Consider the following 26,534-nt stretch of genomic DNA (forward strand, 5'->3'; position numbering starts at 1 on the left):
ATTGGCACTTTTATTATTTTATACATTAGAAATAGACATTCTTAAAGGAGAGAGGAAAATAAATATTCGTAACCAAATAAAACATGCTTTTGCCTTAAAACAAAGACGTAATAACCTAAAAAGCATCCATATAAAGCACTGTATTTACACCACAAACATACAGAGTCCCACCAACCCCCACACAACAGGCAGAATGAAGAACATGAGTACAAAATATATTCTGTTGTCCTTGCATTTGTTTTTTTTTTGTTTGTCATACAGTCTTCCAGAAATTCAGAACCCCTTGCATTAGAAACAAACAAAGGGATGTTGAAGTTTGAAGAAAAGGTGGACAGATGAGGAAGATGTCAATTAATACAGACTGGTTCAGTCATTGTGTTTACAGTAACTGTATTTAAAAAATAAAAATAAAAAAAGAATCATTTGGCAATTGTGTTTTAAACCATTACCCCTTAGAACCGCATCACTTTCTGGCAAAAGTCTCCAAAGATGAGATCCGAGTATGCTGCAAGTGTTTTTTTTTTTTTAATGAGGAATCTATAATGTGTACCAATGCTTATGTTGATCTTTACATTTGTCTTTGGGGATGTTCAATAAACCTATAAATTAATGGTAGCAACAACATTGACTCAAATCTAAACCTTAACATTGCAAGCTACTACCTTCTACTGACCCTCACCTGCCACCCAACAAATACACTGCAACCTGCTGCACGGAGCACAGATGTTGCTCCACATCCTGTTTTTTTAGGATACAGAAGGTGGAGTACCACCATCAATGTCATGAGAGGACATAAATGGACATCCACAAAAATAATAATAAAATAAATAAATGGCTATAGTGTTATAATCGCAGATGTGAAATTGAAGGAATATTACGGGTTCAATACAAGTTGAGCTCAGTTGACAGCATTTGTGGCAGAATGCTGATTACCACAAAACATTTTTACTCGTCCTTCCTTTTCTTAAAAAAAAAATTAATAAATCGTGGTTATAGTTGAAGCACTTGCAATGGAAAAAAGTAAAGCCACAAGACATAAATAATTTGCATGTTAACACGTTTTTAGTGTGATAAACTCATTACTAACCTTTTCTTTGTAAATTTATAGCCAAATTTACAACTTTGTTACCATGATGTCGTCAACAAACCCTAAAACAACAATTTAAACAACGTTTTAACAGAAGAACTAACGCAAGTGCCTTTATATATTATAAGCTTCACATTTCTGTTTTAACCCTCCAAAAATCGTCCCCAACTTGCTACAAGACGAAATTCATTTTTGTGGTAATAAATATTATGCCATAAATGCTGACAATAGAGCTCAACTTGTACTAAATCCGGAATTAAAGATGATGTGTAACTTTTTCTGTTAAAATACTTTCTCCTATCCAAATAGACAACTATTAGGAAGTCATTCAATCTCAACTTTTCTCAAAAACTGTAAGCAGTGTCTTTCTGTGGCGCTGTTTGTTTAGAGTGACCCACTTGGACACGTACCAACATTGTTACTCAAACCCCCTCACAAAAAAAATTGTTTTGAAAGGGTCACAGGAATTACATCAGCTTTTCAGGAACAATTTAATAAAGGTCTAATGGGCTTGAATTGAGCAGACAAGAACAAGGAAACACTAGGAAACATACTTGTTCTTTAATGTACTTGCCTTGTCATGTCTTTACATTCCATAATTTCAGTCCATGCGACATATAATGACCACAGAGTGACCACACTTCCAGCAGGCTTGTCACACATATATACACACACACCCCAAGACAACAAGCATTCAAAAACTCAGTTCTGAATCAAAGACATGGGAACAGGTTCAAATTAAACATTATATTAAAAGAGGACACAAAGTTAACTTGTAAAATGATATCATATTCAACTAACCCTCAATGTCTTCATTCATGAAAGCATGAAAACCCGGCCCCCTACATCCCCACCCCAAAAAAGGACAAGTCATTCGTCACACTTTGGCCCATGTTGTTTGTGTGCAAAAAGATATACAGACATTAAAAAATTTAATAGTTCATGATGTTTCACTCTGCAGAGACAGGGACGTTTTTGACCCCCGTGTAGAAAACCTCCAATCCATGGGGGGCGCTGTTGTACCTCATACTCTGTCAATTGAGACACACATCAGTGCTTGCTTCACAAAACAGAAAAAAAATCTAAATCAAAAACCAAAAGGAGATGCATATCAATCGATTTTGACTGCAGCGTAAATTTTCCGTATGAACACGTATGCGGCGTAGAAGCCAATCGTCCCCGTTAGCAGCCAGAAAGACAAAACCATGAGGGCTGTGTAGCCAAAATACAGCAGAGAAGGAATAAACTCCACAATGTCCAGCTGAGAAAGAAAAAGGCAAAACACTGAGATAAGTGGGTATTTTTGGACAAATAGACAAAAAAAAAAAAAAATGTCTACAATTGTTTCTCAGAACATAAACCTCAAATGGGGTATTCTCACAAAAACCTGTCAAGAAAATGTCCTGGTTATTCTCAGCCCAAAATCAATACAAAACAATATTAAATTACATTTTGCATCAAGAAAATGAAGCCTACATTTAAGAACACACAAACACTCCTGGGTCATTCTACAGGAGTGGTGCAAAATGTTGGCCCCCCCCGCATATTATAATATATATATATACATACACACACACATGTACACACACATATACAGGGTTGGAGGGATACTTTTGAAATGTATCCCACTACAGATTACAGAATACATTCTGTAAAATGTCATTTGTAACGTATTCCATTAGATTACTCAAGGTCAGTAACGTATTCTAGATACTTTGGATTACTTCTTCAGCACTGGTAGATTTTTTTCACTTGTTTTGACTATAAAAACTCTGCCAGTACAGTAAGACAAAATACACATGTTAAAAATACATTATCTGAAAAACCTAAATATCTTATGCAGTGTTGTTTCTAAAACAAGATAAATCAAATTGATCTTGTTTTAAGGATTTGTAGATATGAAATTATCAAGAATACGATTTTTGCCCTAATATCAAAAGGTCTTACAAGAAAAAAAAGAAATGTATATAAAAAAATGTGATCGTGCCTGGTAACATGTGCATGTAAACTGGCTAGAAATAGCATTTTAGATTTGTGTAAAGTTGACAAAAGTTACACAAGGTTTATTTCTATTTCTTCTGCTCCAAACGTACTTCTCTGTCTGCTCGTATGAATGTAACACATCATAAGAAAGTGTTTCACCACTGTTCAAATGCACTTTGGATCACATCATTTATATGTTTTCCATCTGAAGGACTAAATATTTAATTAAACAGATGACAATAAAATGCAAAATAATCTCTTCAGTAATCAAAATACTTTCTGAATATAACTGTATTCTAAATATCAATGATTTAAATAGTAACTGTAGTGGAATACACATAAATACATATATACATACACACACAAATATATATTTATTGGCATTCATATATATTTATAATATATAAAAAAAAATTTGTATCTATTTAGAGTGACAAATTGTTGTCCTCCATTTTTTTTGTCAATACCAAAACGAACACAAAAAGCCTCTCTGGATTGAAACAAAACTTGGCTACACCAGACACTTTGTGACCAGGAAGACAAATTATGTAATTTCCTCTCCCTGGACCATGTGGTGAGTAGATGCCTTTTAACATTTTGAAATAATAGTGTTGTAAAGTCAGAAAACCTGGATGTGTTTTTAAAAAGTGTCATTACCGAACTTGTTGTTAGTCTTAAAAAACACAAAATGTGACATTTGAAAAAATGTCATTCGTGACTTTGTTCAAATGAGTAATGTCTAGAAGTCTACAGCACTGACATTTTAATATAAGGGCAAAATTAGCTTGAATTGACAAACCCAAATTGTTAAAGTCAATACTGAAACAGTTTTTGTCATTACCGAACAAGCTATGGTTGTTTTGGTATTGCCATATTTGTTTTGGTAGTGATATTAAGTTGTTCTTTCAGATTTTATTTTTAAAAAAAAATAATACATAATTTATACATGCACTCACTGAGCACTTTATTAGGAAGACCTGTACACCTACTTATTCATGTGATTACCAATCAGCCAATCATCTGGCAGTAGTACAATGCATCAAATCATGCAGATACATGTCAAGAGCTTCAGTTAATGTTCACATCAACCATCAAAATGGGGAAAAACTGTGATATCAATGGACCGTGGCTTGATTGTTGGTGCCAGATGGGCTGTTATGAGTATTTCTGTAACTGCTGATCTCATGGGATGCACAACAATCTCCAGAGTTTACTCAAAATGGTTAAAAAAAAAAAAAAAACATCCAGTGAGTAATTTGATGTGTAAAACAAATAAGTAAAGGGTGTTCCATGAAAATAAGATCACTACCAAAACATCATGGTCACAACCAAAACTAGTTCTGAAATTACTTGTTAATATAGGCACTACCAAATTTACTAAAAATTATTATTTCATGTTGCAACAAAAATGAAGAATGCTTAGTTGTTTCCCATTTCTTTATTTTTCGGTATTGATAAAAATAGGGATAATTGTGAAAATTAATTAAAAGATTTCATTATAAATTATAAATAAAAATGTCAAACTCATCCAATTACCCCTATATACACACACCTGTCTATATAAGGTCCCACAGTTAACAGTGCATCTCACAGCACAAACCAAGCCATAATGTCAAAGGAATTGACTGTAGACCTCCGAGACAGGATTGTATCGAGGCACAGATCTGGGGAAGGGTACTGAATAATTTCTGCAGCATTGAAGGTCCCAATGAGCACAGTGGCCTCCACCATCCGTAAATGGAAGTTTGGAACCACCAGGACTCTTCCTAGAGCTGGCCGCACGGCCAAACGGAGTGATCGGGGGAGAAGGGCCTTTGTCAGAGTGACCATCAGGTTCTTGGTCACCTCCCTGACTGAGCTCCAGCGTTTCTCTGTGGAGAGAAGAGAACCTTCCAGAAGAGCAACCATCTCTGCAGCACTCCACCAATCAGGCCTGTATGGTAGAGTGGCCAGACGGAAGCCACTTCTCAGTAAAAGGCACACATGACAGCCTGCCTGGAGTTTGCCAAAAGGAACCTGAAGGACTCTCCGACAATAAGAAACAAAATTCTCTGGTCAGATGAAACAAAGATTGAACTCTTTGGCCTGAATGGCAAGCTCCATGTCTGGAGGAAACCAGGCACCGCTCATCAGCTGGTCAATACCATCCCTACAATGAAGCATGGTGGTGGCAGCATCATGCTGTGGGGATGTTTTTCAGCGGTAGGAACTGGGACAATAGTCAGGATCGTGGGAAAGATGAATGCAGCAATGTATAGAGACCTCCTTGATGAAAACCTGCTCCAGAGCGCTCTGGACCTCAGACTGGGGCGAAGGTTCATCTTCCAACAAGACAACGACCCCAAGCACACAGCCAAGATAACAAAGGAGTGGCTACGGGACAACTCTGTGAATGTCTTTGAGTGACCCAGCCAGAGCCCAGACTTGAACCCGATTGAACATCTCTGGAGAGATCTGAAAATGGCTGTGCACTGACACTCCCATTCCAACCTGATGGAACTTGAGAGGTCCTGCAAAGAAGAAGAATGGGAGAAACTGCCCAAAAATAGGTGTGCCAAGCTTGCAGCATCATACACCATAAGACTTGAGGCTGTAATTGGTGCTAAAGGTGCTTCAACAAAATATTGAGCAAAGGCTGTGAATACTTATGTACATGTGATTTTATTCATTTTTTTTATTTAATAAATTAAGAAAGATTTCAAACAAACTTCTTTCACGATGTCATTATGGGGTATTGTTTGTAGAATTTTAAGGAAAATGATGAATTTAATCAATTTTGGAATAAGGCTGTAACATTACAAAATGTGGAAAAAGTGAAGCGCTGTGAATACTTTCCGGATGCACTGTATGCGCACGCGTACTTTTGTTTTTGGCACCATTCGGAGTAAACTCTAGAGACTATTGTGTATGAAATTCCCAGGAGTTCAGCAGTTACAGAAATACTCAAACCTGCCCATCAGGCACCAACCGGATTATCTAATACAGATGAGATTATCTAATCAGACAATCATGTGGCAGTAGTACAATGTATAAAATCATGCAGATACGGGTGAGGAGCTTCAGTTAATGTTCACATCAACCATCAGAATGGGGAAAAAATTTTGATATCAGTGATTTGGACTGGGGCATGATTGTTGGTGACAGACGGGCTGGTTTGAGTATTTCTGTAACCGCTGATCTCCTGCGATTTTTAACTGCCTTTTGTCACATTGCGTTAATGAGAATAGGCGTAAAATGTGCGTAACTGTCATGAAAATAACATTGCAATTAAAAAAAAACTTAAATGGACCAAAAAAGTCTTCAACTTTTATGTGCAAAATATCCATAGTTTTTTATTTCGTTTGATTTTGAGTTACATTGGACCAGGTGTGTGTCACCCCAATATCTGGGACTCGTTTCATCTAGAAATTCTAATCAAATCGCACAACAAAACCTTAATCCAGACAATTGTAACCGCTGACAAGAACAAAGAACTGAAATAAAGTTTACCTTGTTAACAAAATAGAAAACAGCATAGACTAGGACATAAAATGCAGAGCCTCCGGACACGAGAAACGTCCTCCACCACCATCGATAGTCCTGCAGGGGGAGGAACCACAATAATTGACACTTGTGTTTATTCAATCGATAGCAACAATAAGTTAAATGGTGCAGAGAACTGGAGTGAGCACTATCGTCATTTTAGAGATAATTCAGCATGCTCAGTATTTACATAATTCAAATGGATTGACCTTTGCTTTTGTTGTTATCCTAACTCTTAATATTTGCCTTTTTTATCTAACTGCAAGGGTGAGCGAATATTTCATTGCAGTGTGCCAAAGGTTATAGAACTCTGGAAAATGAAAGAAGTGCTTTGTCTGATGGTGTTATTTCGAGCAGTTCTCTAAATAATTTAAGGGAACTTAAAGGTATAGTAGTTCAGCCAAAAATGCGATTCACTCATCATTTACTCACCCTCATGCAATCCCAGATGTGTATGACTTACTTTCTTTTGCAGAACACAAATGAAGATTGTTAGAAGAATATCTCAGCTCTGTAGGTCCATGCAATGCAAGTGAATGGTGACCAAAACTCAAATCCAAATAAAGGCAGCATAAAAGTAATCCATAAGGCTCCAATGTTTAAATCCATAAATTCAGATGTGATATGATAGATATGGGTGAGAAACAGATCAATATTTAGGTTCTTTTTAACTATAAATTCACCTCCCTGTCCAGTAGGTGGCGATATGCACCGCCAAAAACAAGAAGAATGTGAAAGTAGAGATGGATAGTAAAATAGGATTTAAATATTGATCTGTTTCTAATCCGCATCTATAATATCACTTCTAAAGATATGGATAAAACCACTAGAGTCGAATGGATTACTTTTATGCTGCCTTTGGTGGCCAAAACGTGGAAGCTCCAAAAGCTCAATCACTTCCATTGTAAGGACCTACGTAGCTGAAAAATTATTCTCATTAATGCATTTGTATAACTCTTTATTCTGCAAACACAAATTTAGATTTTTAGAACATTTTCATTTGTGGGTGAACTATTCCTTTAAGATCTTTAAAATCAGATTTTTTACAAACGCTACTGCAGTTTTTGCTTGAAAGGAATAGTTAAACTCAAAATGAACATTCTGCCATCATTTGCTGCAAACCTGTACGACTTTCTTTCGTGGTGCATAAAAAGGAAATGGTAGGTATTATGCTAGCCTCAGTCACCATTTACTCCATTGCATCTTTTTCCATATAATGAAAGAGAATGGTAACAGCCATAATGGTAAATGGTCTGCACTTATATAGCGCCTTTTTAAGCCTTAACGGTATTCAAAGCGCTTTACACTGTGACTCATTCACCATTTCACACACACATTCATACACCAATGGCGGCAGAGCTGATATGTAAGGTGCTAGCCTGCCATTGGGAGCAACTTGGGGTTCAGTGTCTTGCCCAAGGACACTTCGGCATGTGGAGTTGTGTCATCTAGAACCTTGCTATTAGTGGCCGACCCGCTCTACCAACTGAGCCACAGCCGCCCAACACGGGTATGAAAAACATGACTTGTGTAAACAACTCGATTATGATAAAGTGATGTGATGATCATTTTGGGTGAACTATCCCTTTAACAAAGTTGTGCGTGCAATAAACAGAATGGGTTGGTTTATTAAACAGAATGCATACATTTATTGCAGTAAGTACTAAATGGCTCAGTTCACACACCCACCTCTGCACATAGCTGGAAGTAGGCCATGACAATGCTGATTTGAGAGCAGGAAACCACAAGAATGATGAAGACAAGGAAGAGGAAGCCAAACAGGTAATAAAACTGGTTTTCCCAGATAGCCTATAAGAGTGCATGACATACCAAAATGAACTTAAATAAATACATTCGTAGCACAAGTTCAACAAACAAAACATACGTGTACCTATACAAGTCCGTCATATGAGCCATTTACAATTCGTGAAGTTATGCATGGAATCAGATTGTTGTGTCAACACCATCAATGTAATATGTCATGTGTATTGTTCAGAAATCAATGACTGCACTTCCAAAAGTTCAGGAGAAAACTAATAACCAGAGGGGTCAAATTGTTATAAAAACGCAATTTGAAAGATAAAATTGTTTGAAATTTTAGTGTTGCATTACAAATTTTCACCTGCGCGCATCACTATGTTCCCATGATTCAAGTGAAAGCATCTTTAGAGCATCATCAAGCTTTAACACTGTGCAAATCTGCACAGAGTTTGTCCAGGATTAAATAAATGTTGTGCCTGTATTACTGTAAATGAAGGTGGTTTTGGTTAAGTAATGAGAACAGGGGCAGGTTAAACTCACACTAAAGATGAAGAAGAGCTCGATAAACATGGCACCGAATGGCAGAATTCCCGCCATCAGGATTCTGAAAGGAGAAAGCATCGGCACCTCACGTTAGCATGCACTGACTGTCACATGGCATCAGAGACTGGAGAAACTGCTGGTCAGAAATAGATTTACAAATACAGAGAGTACCACGTACCCAACAAACTTGTTCATGTACCAGCGTTGCTCGGGGACCTGTCGGGGGATCTGATTGGTGCGAACTGGATTGTCATATGGCTGCTTCCGGAAACCAAAATAGTAGCCCAGGTACACAAGAGGCATAGAAATACCAAACCACATACACAACAGAGCTAGCATTGTAGTGAAAGGAACCTGAGAGAAATGTGAAAAATTAGAGATTGTATTAAATATACACTGAATAAGAGGAAATTGGCCTGTGTTCATAGCAATTAAAGTTTTTACTAGGGCTGGGTATTAATACAGATTTCCCGATTTGATTCCGATTCACAAGCTCTCGATTTGAGATCAATTCATATTGGTATATTTCAGTAATAATGTCCCTTTTGCATACATATGAAAAATTATTTTCCAGCTCATGCTCTTAATTATACAGGGGACCTTTTAATATAACAAAATTAACAAAAGATATATATTTTACTAATTATATTTAATTTGTTTTTATCATTTGTCACATTTTGGCTTTTTACAAATGAACACATCCATGTATCCAAACAACAAAGATATAATATTTCATATTTTATTTTTTGATACACGTGTATTGTTTTAATTGTATAATTTGTACCATTTTCAAGTATTTACATTGATTTGTTGAACACGTGCTAAAACAGTTACTGTCTTCTAACAAAAAAACGACATACAGAGCATCTGTATAGGAGCGCATGTTAACGAGAGAGACTCTGCGGCTTTATCTCACCTGTGATATGCATGATTAGAATTAAATGTTTATTTTTTGTTGTTTTGATCAACAATAGACTGTAGAGAACAGAAAGAGTATTAATAGAGACATTATTCAATGACAAATGGATTGCGTGGATTTTGTCTTTGGACATAAATTATTACACGGAACAACTTTTACTCTAATCACGAGGTGAAAGGATCTCGCAACTGAATACTTCACCACTATCCTACACTGTCAATGGTGAGTAAAATCTAAACATTTACCCACCAGTTGCCAAATACATACAGTTGAAGTCAGAAGTTTGCATACCCCTTAACAAATACATTTAAACTCAGCTTTTCACAATTCCTGACATTTAATCATAGAAAACATTCCCTGTCTTAGGTCAGTTAGGATCAAATCAAATAATTTGTCACACAACCATATACACAAGTGCAACAGTGGGTGAAAGTCTTGTGTGCAGTTCCGCGCAACATAGAAGTCATGACAGTGATGAGACATATGCCAATTTACAATTAACAACATATTTACACAACACAATAATAATATACAATGTACAGTAAACAATACACACAATATAGAATGCACATACAATAGAAATAAAAAAATATTTAAAAAAGGATAAAAAAAAAAATATATATATATATATATATATAAATAATAATAAAAAATAAAAAAAAACCAAAAAAACAAATCACAACTTAATTTTTTTAAGAATGTGAAATGTCAGAATAATAGTAGAGAAAATCATTTATTTCAGCTTTTATTACATTCTCAGTGGATCAGAAGTTTACATACAGTTTGTTAGTATTTGGTAGCATTGCCTTTAAATCGTTTAACTTGGTTCAAACTTTTTGGGTAGCCTTCCGCATTCTTCTCACAATAAGTTGCTGGAATTTTGGACCATTCCTCCAGACAGAACTTGTGTAACTGTGTCAGGTTTGTAGGCCTCCTTGCTCGCATTGCTTTTTCAGTTCTGCCCACAAATTTTCTATGTGATTAAGGTCAGGGCTTTGTGATGGCCACTCCAATACCTTGACTTTGTTGTCCTTAAGCCATTTTGCCACAACTTTGGAGGTATATTTGAGGTCATTGTCCATTTGGAAGACCCATTTGTGACCAAGGTTTAACTTCCTGGCTGATGTCTTGAGATGTTGCTTCAATATCCACATAAATGTCCTTCCTCATGATGCCATCTATTTTGTGAAGTGCACCAGTCCCTCCTGCAGCAAAACACCCCCACAACATGATGCTGTCACCCCCATGCTTCACGGTTGGGATGGTATTCTTCGGCTTGCAAGCCTCACCCTTTTTCCTCCAAAAATAATGATGGTCATTATGGCCAAACAGTTACATTTGTTTCATCAGACCAGAGGACATTTCTACAAAAGTAAGATATTCATTCCCATGTGCACTTGCAAACTGTAGTCTGGCTTTTTTATGGTGTTTTTGGAGGAGTGGCTTCTTCCTTGCTGAGCAGCCTTTCAGGTTATGGCGATATAGGTCTTTTTTTATTTTGGATATAGATACTTGTCTACCTGTTTTCTCCAGCATCTTCACAAGATCCTTGGCTGTTGTTCAGGATTTATTTGCACTTTTTGCACCAAATTACATTCATTTCTAGGAGTCAGAATGAGTCTCCCTGAGCGGTATGATAGCTGCGTGGTCCTATGGTGTTTAAACTTGCGTAGTATTGTTTGTACAGATGAACGTGGTACCTTCAGGCATTTGGAAATTGCTTCCAAGGATGAAGCAGACTTTGAGATCTTGGCTGATTTCTTTTGATTTTCAGATGATGTCAAGCAAAGAGGCACCGAGTGTGAAGGTAGGTCTTAAAATACATCTACAAGTACACCTCCAATAAGCAACAAGCCTATCAGAAGCTAATTGAGTAAAGGCTTGACATAATTTTCTGGAATCTTACAAGCTGCTTCAGGGCACAGATAACTTAGTGTATGTAAACTTCTGACCCACTGGAATTGTGATAGTCAATTAAAAGTAAAACAATCTGCCTGTAAACAATTGTTGGAAAAATTACTCATGTCATGCACAAAGTAGATGTCCTAAACGACTTGCCAATACTATAGTTTGCTAATACAAAATCTGTGGAATGGTTAAAATGTAGTTGAATTCCTTCAACTTAAGTGTATGTAAACTTCTGACTTAATCTGTACACATAGCATGGAATTATGTTGCAAATGTGAATGATTTACTCCCATTGTAGTAGAGAGTTGCACAGAGTACATATTGATCTTGGGGTTTAAGAATAAATATCAACGTTTTTCAAATGAAGACCTCGATGCATCAGAAAATCAATATGTTTTAGCCAAGCCTAGTTTGTACTATAGATTTTCTGTGCATACTGCAGTACATTGAGTGAGTTTGAAGAGATACTTACAGCACCAGATGAATGCTCTCCCCAGATGAAACAGTTCAACACTAAACAGATTCCAAAAACAACAGCTGGGTACAGAGTTGCAGTCTACAAGGACACACAAATACACAACATTTCTTAAATGCTATTTTATTTGCTTCATCTTTTGGACAGCATAAACTCAAAGTTTAATTATTTTTGATGCAACAAGCTCTTCAAGTGTTTTTACTCACACAGAATGCTCCTTTCTTCCATCTGTGGCCTTTAAGAGTACGGTAGAGGCGACCTGCAAAGTATCCTCCAAACAAACTGCAAGGCAGGACATACGGTCGGAGTTTGACTATGAACAATTTTGAAAATGCAAAACTTGATTTAGCACATGGAGTTTTATTGTTAATCTACCCCATGAACATGAAGAGGAAGCAGGCTGTCGTCATCAGAGCTCCTCGAGTGGATGGAGACAACATTCCCAGCATAGCCACAACTATAAAGCACAAGCACAGTTTGATCATGTTGAGGAGTGCCTAAAGGAGACACATGGGCTCTGTTCCAAAACCTAGAGAGCTACACTGCATAGGATGGTAGCATCATAACTGAAATGCAAACTCTTAAGCGACCAATCTAATAAACTGTATATAGGCAACAACTCTGTCTCTTACCAAAAAAAAAGCATGCAGGCAACTCTACTAACAAATGATTACAACACACTGTTGCCATTAGCATGTTGTTAAGGTAACAACACAATACTCTAAATCAGTGATGCCCAACCAGGGGGAAAGAATAGAATTTTGCTAGACCTATAAAAAAAAACTATGTAGGATTTAAATAAAATACGGAATATGGCTGGGTAAAAATATAGATTTTTCAATTAATAGCAAATCTTTGTTTGAGCGAATTGATACAGATTCTTAAAATCTCAAGATCGCTCATTTAATATGCAAAGTTAAGCACCAAGGTCATTTCACTGCATGTTGAGAGTAAAGGTTTGGTTTAATTCATTCTGTGTAATGTGTGTCTTAAGATGAGATCTATGCAATCCTGTCATTGATAAGGTCTCTTTTAATACCCTTTCTGTTCTTTCTGTTCTTTAAGGTCACTTGTTGATAAAAAAAACACCATGTAATTCTAATGAAGCTGTGTGACTCCACTCCATGCGCTCAACCAAACCAAAATGCTGAACTACAGGTATTCTTAAATAGACTACAGTTTTAGCACTTTTTCTACATGTCAGACTGACAATTTTGGAGCATCTCACTTTGGTGAGATTGTATGTTTTGCGTCATAAACATAACATTTTTAGGTCGCTGTGTCAAGTTAAATGTAGTTTGACACTTCCGTATTCATCTTGTGCAGTTGCAAGTGTCAAGCAAGCCTGAGTGTGGTTATATCTGCGCTTTGCAAATACAGTTGGAGTTCCTCTTACTGCCCCCTGCTGAAAATAGGTGGTACTGCCAGCTTGAATTGCACATACGGTAAGAATATTCCTTATAGCGGTCCAGGAACATGATTAATTTTCCTATATTTTTTTAACACTGTATTTTATTATATAATTAATTGCACTGAATTAAATCTACAGCACTAATATATATATATATATATATATATATATATGTATATATGAGAGAGAGAGAGAGAGATACACAGCCTTGGCCAAAAGTATTGGCAGTAACATACATTGTGTTTTGCAAAGTTTGCTGCTTCAGTATTTGTAGATTATTTTTTAACCTGTTTCTTTGGTATACTGGAAAACAATTAATAGCGTTTCATAAGTTTTAAAGGCTTTTATTGGCAAAACACTCAATATATGCAAAGAGTCAATATTTACAGTGTTGACCCTTGTTCTTCATAACCTCTGCAATTCGCTCTGGCATGCTGGATATTAGCCTCTGGGCCAAATCCTGACTGATGGCGATCCATTCTTGACTTATTAGTGCTCGGAGTTGATCACAATTTGTGAGCTTCTGCTTGTCCACTCGCCTTTTGAGGATTGACCACAGGTTCTCTATGGGATTAAGATCGGCCTGGCCACAGATCCAAAATTTCAAATGTAATGATCTCCGAGCCACTTCATTATTACTCTTGCTTTGTGACATGGTGCTCCATCATGCTGAAAAATGCACAGATCATCACCAAATGGCTCCTAAGTTATTGGGAGAAGTTGCTCTTGCAGGACATTTTGATACCAATCTTTATTCATGGAAGTGTTTTGGGCAGAATTGTGAGAGCGCCCACTCCCTTGGAAGAAAAACAACCCCACACATGGATGGTCTCAGGATGCTTCACTGTTGGCACGACACAGGACTCATGGTACCTTTACCTTTTCTTCTCCGGACTATCGATCTTCCAGATGTCCCAAACAGTCTGAAGGGGGCTTCATCAGAGAAAATATCTTTGCACCAGTCTTCTGCTGTCCAATCCTTGTACTTCCTGCAGAATTTCAGTCTGTTCTTGATGTTTTTCTTGGAGAGAAGTGGCTTCTTTGCTGCCCTTCTTGACACCAGGCCACTGTCCAAAAGTCTTTGACTCACTTTGCGTGCAGATGCACTCACACCAACCTACTGCCAATATTAAGCAAGCTCTGCACTGGTGGTGACACGATTCCGTAGCGACTCCTCAGAAGGAGACAGTCCTGGTGCCTGCTGGACATTCTGGGACGTCCTGAAGCCTTCTTCACTGCAGCTGAACCTCTCTCCTTGAAGTTCTTGATGATCCGGTAAATGGTTCTTTCAGGTACAATATTCTTTGCAGCAATTTCCTTGCATGTGAGGGCATTTTGATGAAAAGTGATGATGCCCGCATGTCTTTCTTTAGAGGTAACCATTGCTAACAAGAACACAATGACTGGAAGCACTTCTTACCTCCCATTTATAACAATCAGTATGCTCTTATGATCCAATTGAAACGATAGAATGATTTCACCTGACTAGTACTCGTTCACACTTTCCCAGGTGCTGCTGATAGGATTAGTGAAATTATGTTAGCTGGTCATTTTGTGCTAGGGCCAAAAAACTGTGAAATTTGGGTTTTGTGATAGTTAATTTTTTTGGCCAATGAAGCTTTTTGCAATTATTTAAAATGCATCTGATCACTCTGCACAATAATCTAGAAACAATGTGAATCAACACCACAACAACTGAAGCACAAAACTTTGCAAAACACAAAATTTGTCACTGCCAATACTTTTGGCCACGGCTGTATATACACATACATGAGCACCAAAATGATGAAAAACAAATGATAAAATAAAATGTGTAAAATTAATATTTATCAGTTAACAGTTAAACAGCATTCATAGTTTGTTATAATCATGAGTTTCACTGCTCATATGAGCTGGCTTTTATTGTTGTTTATGTATAGAAGTCATAACAGGTTCATCAATTCATCATGAACATCAGGTATATTAAAATATTAATGATAACTTTAAATTATATTTAGCCTTTGGTACACATCTTTGGTTGTGTCAATTAAGGGGTATTTGAGCCTCACATATGGTGCTGTATAGGTACTCATGCTAATAAAGTTTGGGAAACAAAATAAGCATAAAAAATAAACTGCACACACAAAACAAGCCCATTTTAAATTAGATTGACTTATAACACTTTTCATATTGACAGAAGTATATTTATTTTTATAATCAACATTTCTCATGCCTTGTTAAATAGATGTTTTCATCAAGCCTAAGTTTTGGAATAATCTTTTTATCAGAAGCGCATCCATGATGCCATAAAAGTCTGCCAATGTACAGTTAAAGTCAGAAGTTTACATACAACTTAGCCAAATACATTGAAACTTGTTAAACCTGACATTTAATCATAGAAACCTTTCCCTGTCTTTGGTCAGTTTGGATCACTATATTTTAAGAATGTGAAATGTCAGAATAATAGTAGAGAGAATCAATTATTTCAGCTTTTTTTCAGGTTTGTAGGTGTCATTGCTTGCACACACTTTTTCAGTGCAAGCAATGACGCCTACAAAAGTAGATGTCTTAAACAACTTCCTAAAACTATAGTTTGTTAATATAAAACCTGTGGAGTTGTTAAAAATGAGTTTTAATGACTTCAACCTAAGTGTATGTAAACTTCTGACCTCAACTGTAGGTAGCTCAATATGTTTTGGTAAAAACCCATATTTTTAACTGATATTTTGGTACAAGATGTTAGTAATATAGCTTGTCAGTGTTGTACTTACAGATAACAATGAGAATCATGCAGAAGAGCTGGATACCAGAGCCCAGCAGAGAGCTAAGGATCATGGGATACTGAGGAGGACGGAACACGTCACCATGAACGTTCTTCCATCCAGATTCCTCCATTGTGTCCTCCTAAAAGAGAGAGGACACTAAGATAACATTTTACAATACATTAATGGTATTAGTCAAGAGACTAATCAGAATGAAGTTCCTCACAATGTCATCTTCTCTGTTGTAGTTGGCAATGTCCTTCCTCAAGGTCCTGATGATGATCATACTTAGGATGCCTGCATATAAACACTTTAGCTACAGAAAACATGACACCAGTGCAATTGAAAAGCGTTTAGAAAGTAATTTGAGCATGTTGACCATCCTTTATACCTGATAGAAAGAACACCACGACCACGGAGTTGACGATGGAGAACCAGTGGATCTGCACGTCGCTCATGGTGAGGTACGTGTCCCAGCGAGACGCCCATTTTACTTCACTCTCCTGCACAGAGCAAAAGCAGCTATTTATATAAACCTGGCAAACACATACCAAAGACAGGCTATATGATGATGGAGCTGTGTCTCACCTCCCAGCGCACAGAGTAGGTGAAGAGAATGCTGTTCTCTTTGGCTGGGTCGATCTCCTGAGGGACAGGAGCGATGGTTTCAGGTAATGTGCATATGCCCTGCTCGTCAGCTTTTATATCTAGACAAAACACATTATGAAAAAGTTGTGCAGTAAACAAAATACAGGAAAACATGTAATTGTGACAGAAGCAGTTCTCGTAATTAAGCAACAAGAGGCTATGCTATGCTGTAAATATAGTTATGACAAAAGGTTGATGTTAGACATGCAAAGACCTTGAGTGCTTTATTGCCTTCATAAAACTCTTACTATAAAATGAAAAGAAATACATTTTCATTGAAGTAGATTCCTTAAATCACATCCTTTCGCTAGAGAGAACTAAAAAGCAAAGCTGAAATGTCAGGGCATATGTGACTTACCTTCTAATTTTACACTCTTTGGCATGACCTCAAAACGTACAACACGGTAATTGTGTTCATCCTCCTCCTCCACCTTTTCTTTGTGGTAGTACAGTATGAAGGACAAGTGGTTGTGCAAATAGAACTGCAAGGGAGGTACAAAACATCACACATCAACCAATCATTCAAATGTATGGCTGAGAGTAAACAATGATATCACCTAATCACAAAAATTGTGATGTGATTTTTAAGAAACCATGATACAAAAATAGTAGAACTACAATTATTTGTTTTCAGAAATGAATGTCCATAATTAAATCATGGATGATTGAGTGAGAGGTAAAGGACTGGAAACAATTGTGTTGATGGGGGAAAATGCTATTAAGAAGTACCTTCTTGTTTTCCGTGAAGCCGAGCCTGTAGCCATGCTCAAACTGAATATCTTTTGCGGTGTCCTTTCTCTGTTCCTCTTCTGCTCCTTCCTCTTTGTTTGGGTAAAACTCAAGTCGAGTTGCCACAGGGAGATTATCTGCAATGCTGTTCATATGCACAGACATGATAGTCAAAACACTACTGATATCTAGCTTACCTCAAATCTGAATGATGTGTTTACACTTCCAGTCAAAACAAGTTTGGTGGCACTTGAGTGAATTTAGTTTTATGATCTTAAAGACTGTTTATCTAAAGTCTTGTGTAAATGCTTGGAATTCGTTTTTTCTAAATTTTTATACAAACATAAATTGTGACTACGCAACATGATTGCACAGAAGTCGGCATGTTGTTTCCGAGAGTTCCAGTACCCTAAGATCGGCCAAATTATGCCAAATCACTGACAAGCACCATCTCTGATCAGACATTTTTGCAGTTGGGCTTCAGTTTGTCTGTTTGCCTGTTGCAACAGCAGTGTGGGAGACACAGGTTCGGAGTTGAAACCAGGAAGTTCTATTTTTCCCAACAACATTACACTTTCTTCACTGAAGGTTAGTTTTCATTTTGGGGTTTGGGTGGGTGGGTGCAGTTTATGAAATATGTATTTCTCTTCACTACATTACAGCCTGTACAGCTGAAAACAACTCACTTTTGGCACCTCTCTGTGGACATTTCACCAGGAAATTGGAGATCACACTTGCCCATACGCTACTGCTTTGGCCACTGGGGGCAGTGTTTCGAATTTTGTTAAGCACAAACAGATTTTTGCTAAAGAAAAGTCAACTTAGTGTTTCTGATTTCTTTCACACACACACACACACACACACACACACACACACACACACACACACACACACACACACACACACACAAAAAAAAGAGCTGGAGAAGAAAAATTAGAGAAAAGCAGCCAACAAGTGTCCAGCATACATGGGAACTCAAACACTAAAGCATCCCAGGTGGCACCTCATGAAGTTGGTTGAGAGAATGACCAGAGTGTGCAGAGCTGTAATCATGGCAAAGGGTGGCTTTTTTAAGAAGCAAAAACATGTTAAATAATTTTATTGAACTTTTATTAAATAAAATACTTCCATTTGTGATGCATACTTCCATTTGTGATATTTCATAGTTTAACACTTTTTTTCTAAAATGTGGAATATACCAAAAAATAATTACAGGTGTGTCCACATTTTTGGATTAGTAGTGTAGGTACAAATATATAGCAGAGATTGCATCGTTCAAATTAAGATATGCAAGAATTAGAATCATAGAAACATAATTTCTAGACAAACTGATTAGGGGAAAAAAAATAACTTACTGAAGCTAATATCAATGCTAATCAACATTCCATTTAGGAGTCTGTCTTTTAAGTTAAAAAAAAAGGTGAGTTTTAAAGGGAGATGTTTTTTTTGTAAAGTAATTGGTCAAGAAGCAGCTCTTTGTATGGTTACCACACAATTGGCCCTTATTCATGACAAGCATAAATGTGCGCATATCGTAAAACCGTCACATTCAATTCAATGGAACAATTTACATAGGAATGGGTTTATGAACTAATGAGCGGTAGATTGATTTATTTAACTGAATATCAGTTGCATCCACATCTGAGACTGTCAACCCGCACATCTTATCACATGGCTTGTTGAGCATGTTAGCATGGAGACATAATGCGTGGAGGCCTCACGCTATTCTCCGCGGCATCCACGCACAACTCACCACGCATACCACCGAGAGCAAACCAAATTATAGCGACCAAGAGGATGTTACCTTGTGTGACTCTACCCTCTCTAGCAACCGGGCCAATTTGGTTGCTTAGGAGACCTGGCTGGAGTCACTCAACACGCCCTGCATTCAAACTCGTGACTCCAGGGGTGATAGTCAACATCTTTACTCGCTGAGCTACCCAGGCCCCTGAATTGAAGTGAGGGAATGCAAAGAAAAATGTAACTACGTGAAAAGGTGCCCCATCTTCATGTCTTGTGAATAATCATACAAAACCTCATCTGGTGAAATATATACAAATTCCTTAATCTGGTGAATAATGCTTTCATATTAAACTATAAAAAAGATGCACCAAATCTGAATTTTTCTGGTATTATTGTGATTTTGGACTGCATCTGGGATTTTATTCATTTTGGACTCTTGTAGCCTCAATGTCTCTACCCGTCACAGTAAGGAAAGACTAAGAAATGTTTTTAACATTCTATAAATCGATTTTAAAAACTATCTGCCGATTTATCGGTTATCCACCTTTTCCAACACCTTAATTATAGCAGGGTATATACAGCAATCCTTAAGTTAAATTTACTACTTTTTAATACCTTTTTTACTACCTTCAGAATTTTTTTTAAAACCATCACAACACTGAATTGCAAGTGTTAATCAGCGACCTTTCTATTATTTACACAGATTTTGACATATATAACATACAAAAAAGAATAGATTTAGAGACTGATGTTGACAACATATTGCACATATTTATTTCACTTAGTAAATAAAAATAAAACAAACTACATAAAATGTGCAATGGAGAAAACGGATAGTTCCAGCACACTGGCTGGCATTCACTGCAAGTTGATGCATTACAAACTGGCATCTTCTATGAACTGTTGCTGATTCACAAACTGGCATCCACTACATGAACTGGTGAACTATTGTTTACACTTGTGCTATAGCCCTAATATGAACTTGTGGGCATAAAATCCTATGGAATGTGCCTTAATTCCATGGCCTTTTCCTCAATAGTTTTGTCCATTTTGACCAGTTCCTCTTTTTTCTCCTTGTGTCTCCTTCTAAGTGTGTTTGATTTGGTGATTAGCTGGGCCATTTTTGACCCAGCTTTCCCCTCTGCCTCCTCGGCCAATTTGTTGGCATAATTTTCAAGGATGGCACAGACTTCGTCCAGGACTCTGCGTTGCTGCTTGAGCTCCTGTAGTTCGTCCTCTGCGGCCTTCCTTTTCTGTGTTTGAGTATCACTCTCCCTCTTTTTACGCTCTTGCTCCAGGTAGAGCCTGTACTGGGACCTTGCTGAGGCCACAGAAGCCAGCAGTTCCTTGGTTAAAGGCACCTTGAGGACACCACCACAGCTACTGACATCGTCACAGATTAACCTCAGTGCCTCCAAGGATTCACCTAGAAGGTTACAGGTTTCCACCTCCTTGTTAATGGAGAAGCCCCTCTCCACGGTGGCTTGTCCATGTGAAAGAAGTAAAACGCTCTGGCAGAATCTCAACAGGATCTCAAATAGATCTCAACATTCACAAAGGTTGGTTAAGGAGAAGCATTACTGCATACACATTTGATTTCAATTAATAATTGGTAATTCAGCAATTAAATTATTTAGTGTTTTTTTCCCAACAACAAAACCTGAGCCAAATATTAAATTTCTTTATTACATGGCTTGGTAGAATTCCAATGTAGAATGCGGTCTGTTATTTCTTGATAACAGACGCTGCTTAGTATAACAGAGCATTGCCATGAAAAACAGAGCGTTGCCATGGACGCAGTTCAGAGACGGAAGGGACTATTTCCTTTAGCGGAAGCAAAACAATCGTTTTTAAATCAATAAACTCCAATAAACTATTTTGAGTCAAATTATTGATTTATTTGGTAGGTAGCCATGTAATAAGCGGGATAATGTATAGCGAGGCGGTCGTTATAGCGAATACCACCCCTTCAGGCTGATTAAGATCCCTCCGCTTCGGGCTCCTAGTCATCCTGTCGGGGTGGTAGCATTCGTTATAACAACCGCCTCGCTATACATTATCCCTTACATAACTGTGATAAGTTGTTGAATTTAACAAAATACTAAAAACATAATTTTCTTGTACCTTGAGCTATACCCCACAGGTCAATAAATGCAGGTGGGCCTACATGTTTCATTCAAGTAACTGCAGGACTTTGGCCAATTTTATTATTTTGTGTAACCAACAGTAAATTAGCCAACATCATCCTATAATATACAAAACCTGTGAATAAATAACTCTTCAAATGAGTGATCACAGGATAGAGCGTAAGTAGGGCTATATAAAAAATAACTTACCTTTATGTGATGCAACAAATCTTCGGCCCTTCCATGTCCCAAAAACTGAGATCCAATGTATCTGGATTGGACACGGTCATCCTCCCAGTATCGAACATGGATGTCAAGCTGTTTTTTCTTTGACGCCTGATTGAGGCTCTCATCAAACATCAACACGAATGGCCCAGCCTTGTTGATGCCATCAACAAGCTGTTTTTTGAAGAACGATGCTAATCCAAATCTGATGATGTACCCGGTTTTGTCTTTACCACACGTGAATGACTTCGCGATGTCAGAGTCGGGAAACATTTCTTTAAACAGCTCCGAAATTCCTTCATTGGAGTTCAATGAGTGGTGTTTAACTGCAGTGTTCAGACACCACAGAGCCTCCGCGCGCAGTGTTGGTGTGGCACCCATGGCCACCCGGAGGTCAGACGTTGCTAGAGCCGTAGCGTTGGACAGTAGGCCAACAGTGGCACTAATTTGCGGCGGTGGTGGTGGAGGTGCAGCCGCACAGACAGCTGAGATTGGTAGAATTAACTGCTCTCTCCGACAGCGCATTCTATTTTTATGTTTAGTGGATTGCATATGCGACCGAAGTGCGTTAGCTCCCATCCAGTTGACATTGATGTTTTTTTTACACACCGAACAATAAGCCTGCCTGTTATTCCCTACTACAGGCCTGAGCCAGTCCTTAAACGCTGGGTCGTTCACCCAGCTACCAGAAAACTTGCATTTGCCCATGAAGACGACGATGGTTGTCCAGTCGTTGAAGATATGCCTTGAAGCAAGTAAAAGGCCCTGTCCCAAATGGCGCACTTCATGCGGACTTTCGGTCTCGTGGACTTAAATTGCGCGTGCTCGCTGAGTCTACGAGTCCGTAGGCCATCCCATTTAGTATTTTAACGCTCTGAAGTGTGCTCAGCAGCGCCCCCTTTGTACCCTTGAAGCGGTCTTCCGCGAAGCCCGCATAGATCCAGGCTTCACGCACTTCAAGTACCCAGGAGTCCTTGCGAAAGGCCAATCAGACAACTGGTGTGAAGAGCGCTTTCGCTCACGGACACAGACAATTGATAACATGGCTGAGAAGAAAATATTTAAGTGCAAGTATCATTATGGTTTTTATGACTGTGTACATTTTACCAGTTGTTACCTACAGTTTATACAAACATTATGGTCATCGACCAGTGGTTGATGTCTCAAACATAGTAATAGCAGCTGAATAATAGGCTGATCGCATAACGATTCATTATATAGAACCGAATGGCAGGGCTTTACTGAGTCATATGTAAGTGAAGTATGGATATTTAAACCTGTAAATTAAAAAGCGACATAAAAAAACAAGGTACACATAAAAAAAAATATATATATATATATATATATATATATATGTATGTATATAAAGAGGGTGTCCCCCGCCTTTCGCCCAATGTTAGCTGGGATAGGCTCCAGCCCCCCGCAACCCTGTACACAGGATAAGCGGTTGACGATGGATGGATGGATGTATATAAAGAAAAAAGAAAATTAAACAGTAAATCAAATAATAATGACTTAATGCATTAACGACTTTTGACAAGTTATATGTTTATCTACAAAGTCAATAACATTTACTTGCTTACCCTTTCCTCCGTGCATAACATCAGCATTTGTATGCATGAAAAATAATCTTGTCTTCTACGACGTCGGAGCGTATAAATGTGATTTCTCTGCATGGCAAGCCATCTCGCAAACACAATAGTAAAAACAACAACAATAGGCAGCATATTTCCCCGAACCGAACCTGCAGCTCCTGTCCAACAATAACCACGCTTCACGATCGAGTCTGTCCCAAAAATACTTCTCAATGCGCCCTTGTGGACTTGCGCGAGGGGCCCTATAAGTCTGCACTACATGACGTCACCGAAGTGTGGACTCTGAGGAAGTCCACAAGTCCGGATTGTGCCATTTGGGACAGGGCCTTAAATAAAACGTAAGCCAGCCACTTCTGTTGAGCGCGCAGTGTTCTGAGATGATGCCGAACGACCACTGAATATGACGTCAGCGTCAAACATAAGTTGAGACGGAGACGAAAGATCTTTGATTATGTGCGGAGAGATGCTAAAGCCCATATTTAAAAGAAATAACGTGAACGTAGATATAATTTCAATCAGAATTAGGACACCTGATAGTCTGAAAAAAATAATACCTAATTTGGAAAAAATAATACCTCTGAGACCACATTTAACACTTTTAATGGCCTTAAATTTGACACTTTTGATTTATCACTTTTTAATACTTCTTAAAACCCTGCGGACACCCTGTATAGGTATCAGCAAAATTGTTTATCAGTAGACCTCTACTAAATATACAGAAATTAGAAGAACTTGTGTTTCATGAATGCTGCCTATTGAGTGTTTTACAGTAGTAAAGAAACTCACAGGTGGACATAGTACTCTTCCTGGATGCGTTCCGCTAGCAGTTTGCTCTCATCCATGCTGAGTTTGATGGGGTTATCTGGCTTTTTACACAACACCTCACACTTTTTGTCCAGGTTCATGAGAACTGTGTACAGAGTGTTGACGATACGATCTCCACGCAGAACCTCACCTGAGCGAAAAGAAAGTCAAAGTAATAAGTAATCCCTTAAAATTGGCAACAGGCTTTTGTTTCTTTTATGTAGTTAAGATTAAATACTGAAATGTGTGACTGAATGCACTGTAATGATATTATAATTATGACACATGGTCCTACAACTTACCAAGGTTCTCTGCTTTGTAGACAATGTTGTCAGGCTTACAGAAGGGGAGTGAGTAGTACTCGTAGGGCAGCTGGGTTCTAGAGCTCGTCAATTTAACAGCCTAATAATTAGAAAAATCGAAACATGTTAAACAGCACTAGAAAAACACAAAACTACAGAGACCTATATTGATAACATGTGGGATCAGTGGAGTGGCTGATTTGAATGATCAAGGTTTTGTCAAACAAAGCAGACTGATAAAACTATCAGGGGAAAACAGGAAGTCAGTACATAAGAAATCAGCCCTAAAATCTTCACAGCTGTTTTCTACACCAAAGTCCAATAAACACAAGAATAAAGCAAGTATATTCTTTAGAATGATAGTATAATGGAATAACTTTGAACATACCACTGTTTTTCAAACATTTTAAAAGAAGCCTCACCTTTATTTCAACAGGGCTGTTCTGATGGAAATTGATGGGCGCAACCCCTGGCACATAAAAGGGTGCTACTGAAGGCAGCGTGGACACTAGCAGCAGTGTCCACATCTATAAAGACAAACAAGACACAAAACCCCCACAATTCTTTAATTACCCAGCCATAATCCCATTGCAGGACAAAAACATATTGATATTTAACACGTTTACATAATAATATTCACAGTCGGAGAGAAGACCCTAAATTAAAAACATACATTTAAAGCAGATTCGTGCCCTACGATATAGAAATCAGGTCCCTAAACCACCTCAACAGGTAATCCAAGTGAATCTGAAACAAACTTCACGACATCTTAAGGGGGAAACAACATAAATGTATTCATAGAGCCCAACAAACTTGCCCACTACCACCCAAATGAGCAGTTTGAGGTTAGTATGTATATACATTGTCATAAACAGTCCTCGATACTTCCCTCAACTATGCACAAGTTGTCATATCAGACAATCACAACACTGCCAACCAGCAGGACAGACACATATGAGCAAAACATCGAGATAATCGTGACTTTAACTGTTATTGTAGCTCTTACAATATCATAATTGTATTGATTACGAGTGGCATTGACAAAACGCTAAAGCAGTACAAATATATCAGACTGGCTGGTCGAGCAGATAGTATTTTAAGTGTCTGCCATGAATGCATTTCAGTTTGCGGTGCAACACAGTCGTGTGAGTTAAAAAGGAGAGTTGTCTGCTTTAGTTTTGAGTTTATTGCTGACGTTAAGGCACTATCACTCTTCGCTAATAATTAGCTTCATGCTAACAGCTAAGGCTAGCCGGCTGATTTGTAATCTGATTAACAGCGCTGAAATAGAAACCACATCATATGGCACGCTTGCACAAAGCAACACAAAATATCACAAATTAAATATAATACGCTCCGCTAATGTGGGTTGAAACGTCTTATGAAATATTAAATAGAAATAGAAAAGACTTTAGCATCGGCACTCACCATCGCCGCCGCCATCTTGAAAACACGTGTCATTGCTGACGTCACAGCAAGTATTTGTCTCACTGCGTCATCGTGCTGCTGTCATTTCACTGTCAATGCTTTCAGTTAGGGCTTATGAATATGTACACAACAGGGAGGTTAAATCCCTTTATTGTCACTCAATCATACACAAGTGCAACATTGGGTGAAATTCTTAGGTGCAGTTCCAAGCAACATAGCAGTATGACAATTACAATAATTTGATTACAAATCATTACAATGATTTCCACATAACAGTTCCCTTATGACTCAGTCCACTTGACATTGCATAGTAGGGTGATTCTATAATTGTGGGTACATTTGGTGTCCAAAGTCATTTTTTTTTTTTTTTTTTTTAAATGGTTATATTTTTTATTATTTTAATAATTTGTTACTCATTGTCAAGGATCACAAGATGTTACAGGCCATAACAATATTATTTGTTCTGTAAAAAGTGTCTTATATAGTTGAAAATCATGATTTCTTGTTGTCTGAATTAGTCAGTGTATTTTTTTCCATCATGTACAATTGTTTAATCAAAATATTTCATTTTAATTTTCTTTTGG

General features: G+C 37.7%; 1 protein-coding gene across 1 annotated transcript; it reads right to left on the minus strand.

The window, feature by feature from the left end:
• LOC127628972 (transmembrane 9 superfamily member 4-like) lies at nucleotides 1-25,983 on the minus strand. Its single transcript, XM_052105971.1, has 18 exons — nucleotides 25,951-25,983; nucleotides 24,945-25,049; nucleotides 24,523-24,622; nucleotides 24,203-24,371; nucleotides 17,728-17,872; nucleotides 17,357-17,480; nucleotides 16,939-17,057; nucleotides 16,742-16,853; nucleotides 16,577-16,647; nucleotides 16,360-16,492; nucleotides 12,574-12,655; nucleotides 12,405-12,480; nucleotides 12,196-12,279; nucleotides 9,075-9,250; nucleotides 8,894-8,957; nucleotides 8,282-8,401; nucleotides 6,560-6,649; nucleotides 1-2,348 (listed from the first exon to the last, which is right to left on the minus strand). Exons 1-18 carry the CDS (start codon nucleotides 25,981-25,983, stop codon nucleotides 2,199-2,201), a joined length of 1,953 nt encoding a protein of 650 aa, XP_051961931.1. The 3' UTR covers nucleotides 1-2,198.
• Nucleotides 25,984-26,534: the final 551 nt, after the last annotated feature.

Source organism: Xyrauchen texanus, chromosome 35 (genome assembly GCF_025860055.1).
Source record: "Xyrauchen texanus isolate HMW12.3.18 chromosome 35, RBS_HiC_50CHRs, whole genome shotgun sequence".
NCBI classification, from domain to species: Eukaryota; Metazoa; Chordata; class Actinopteri; order Cypriniformes; family Catostomidae; genus Xyrauchen; species Xyrauchen texanus.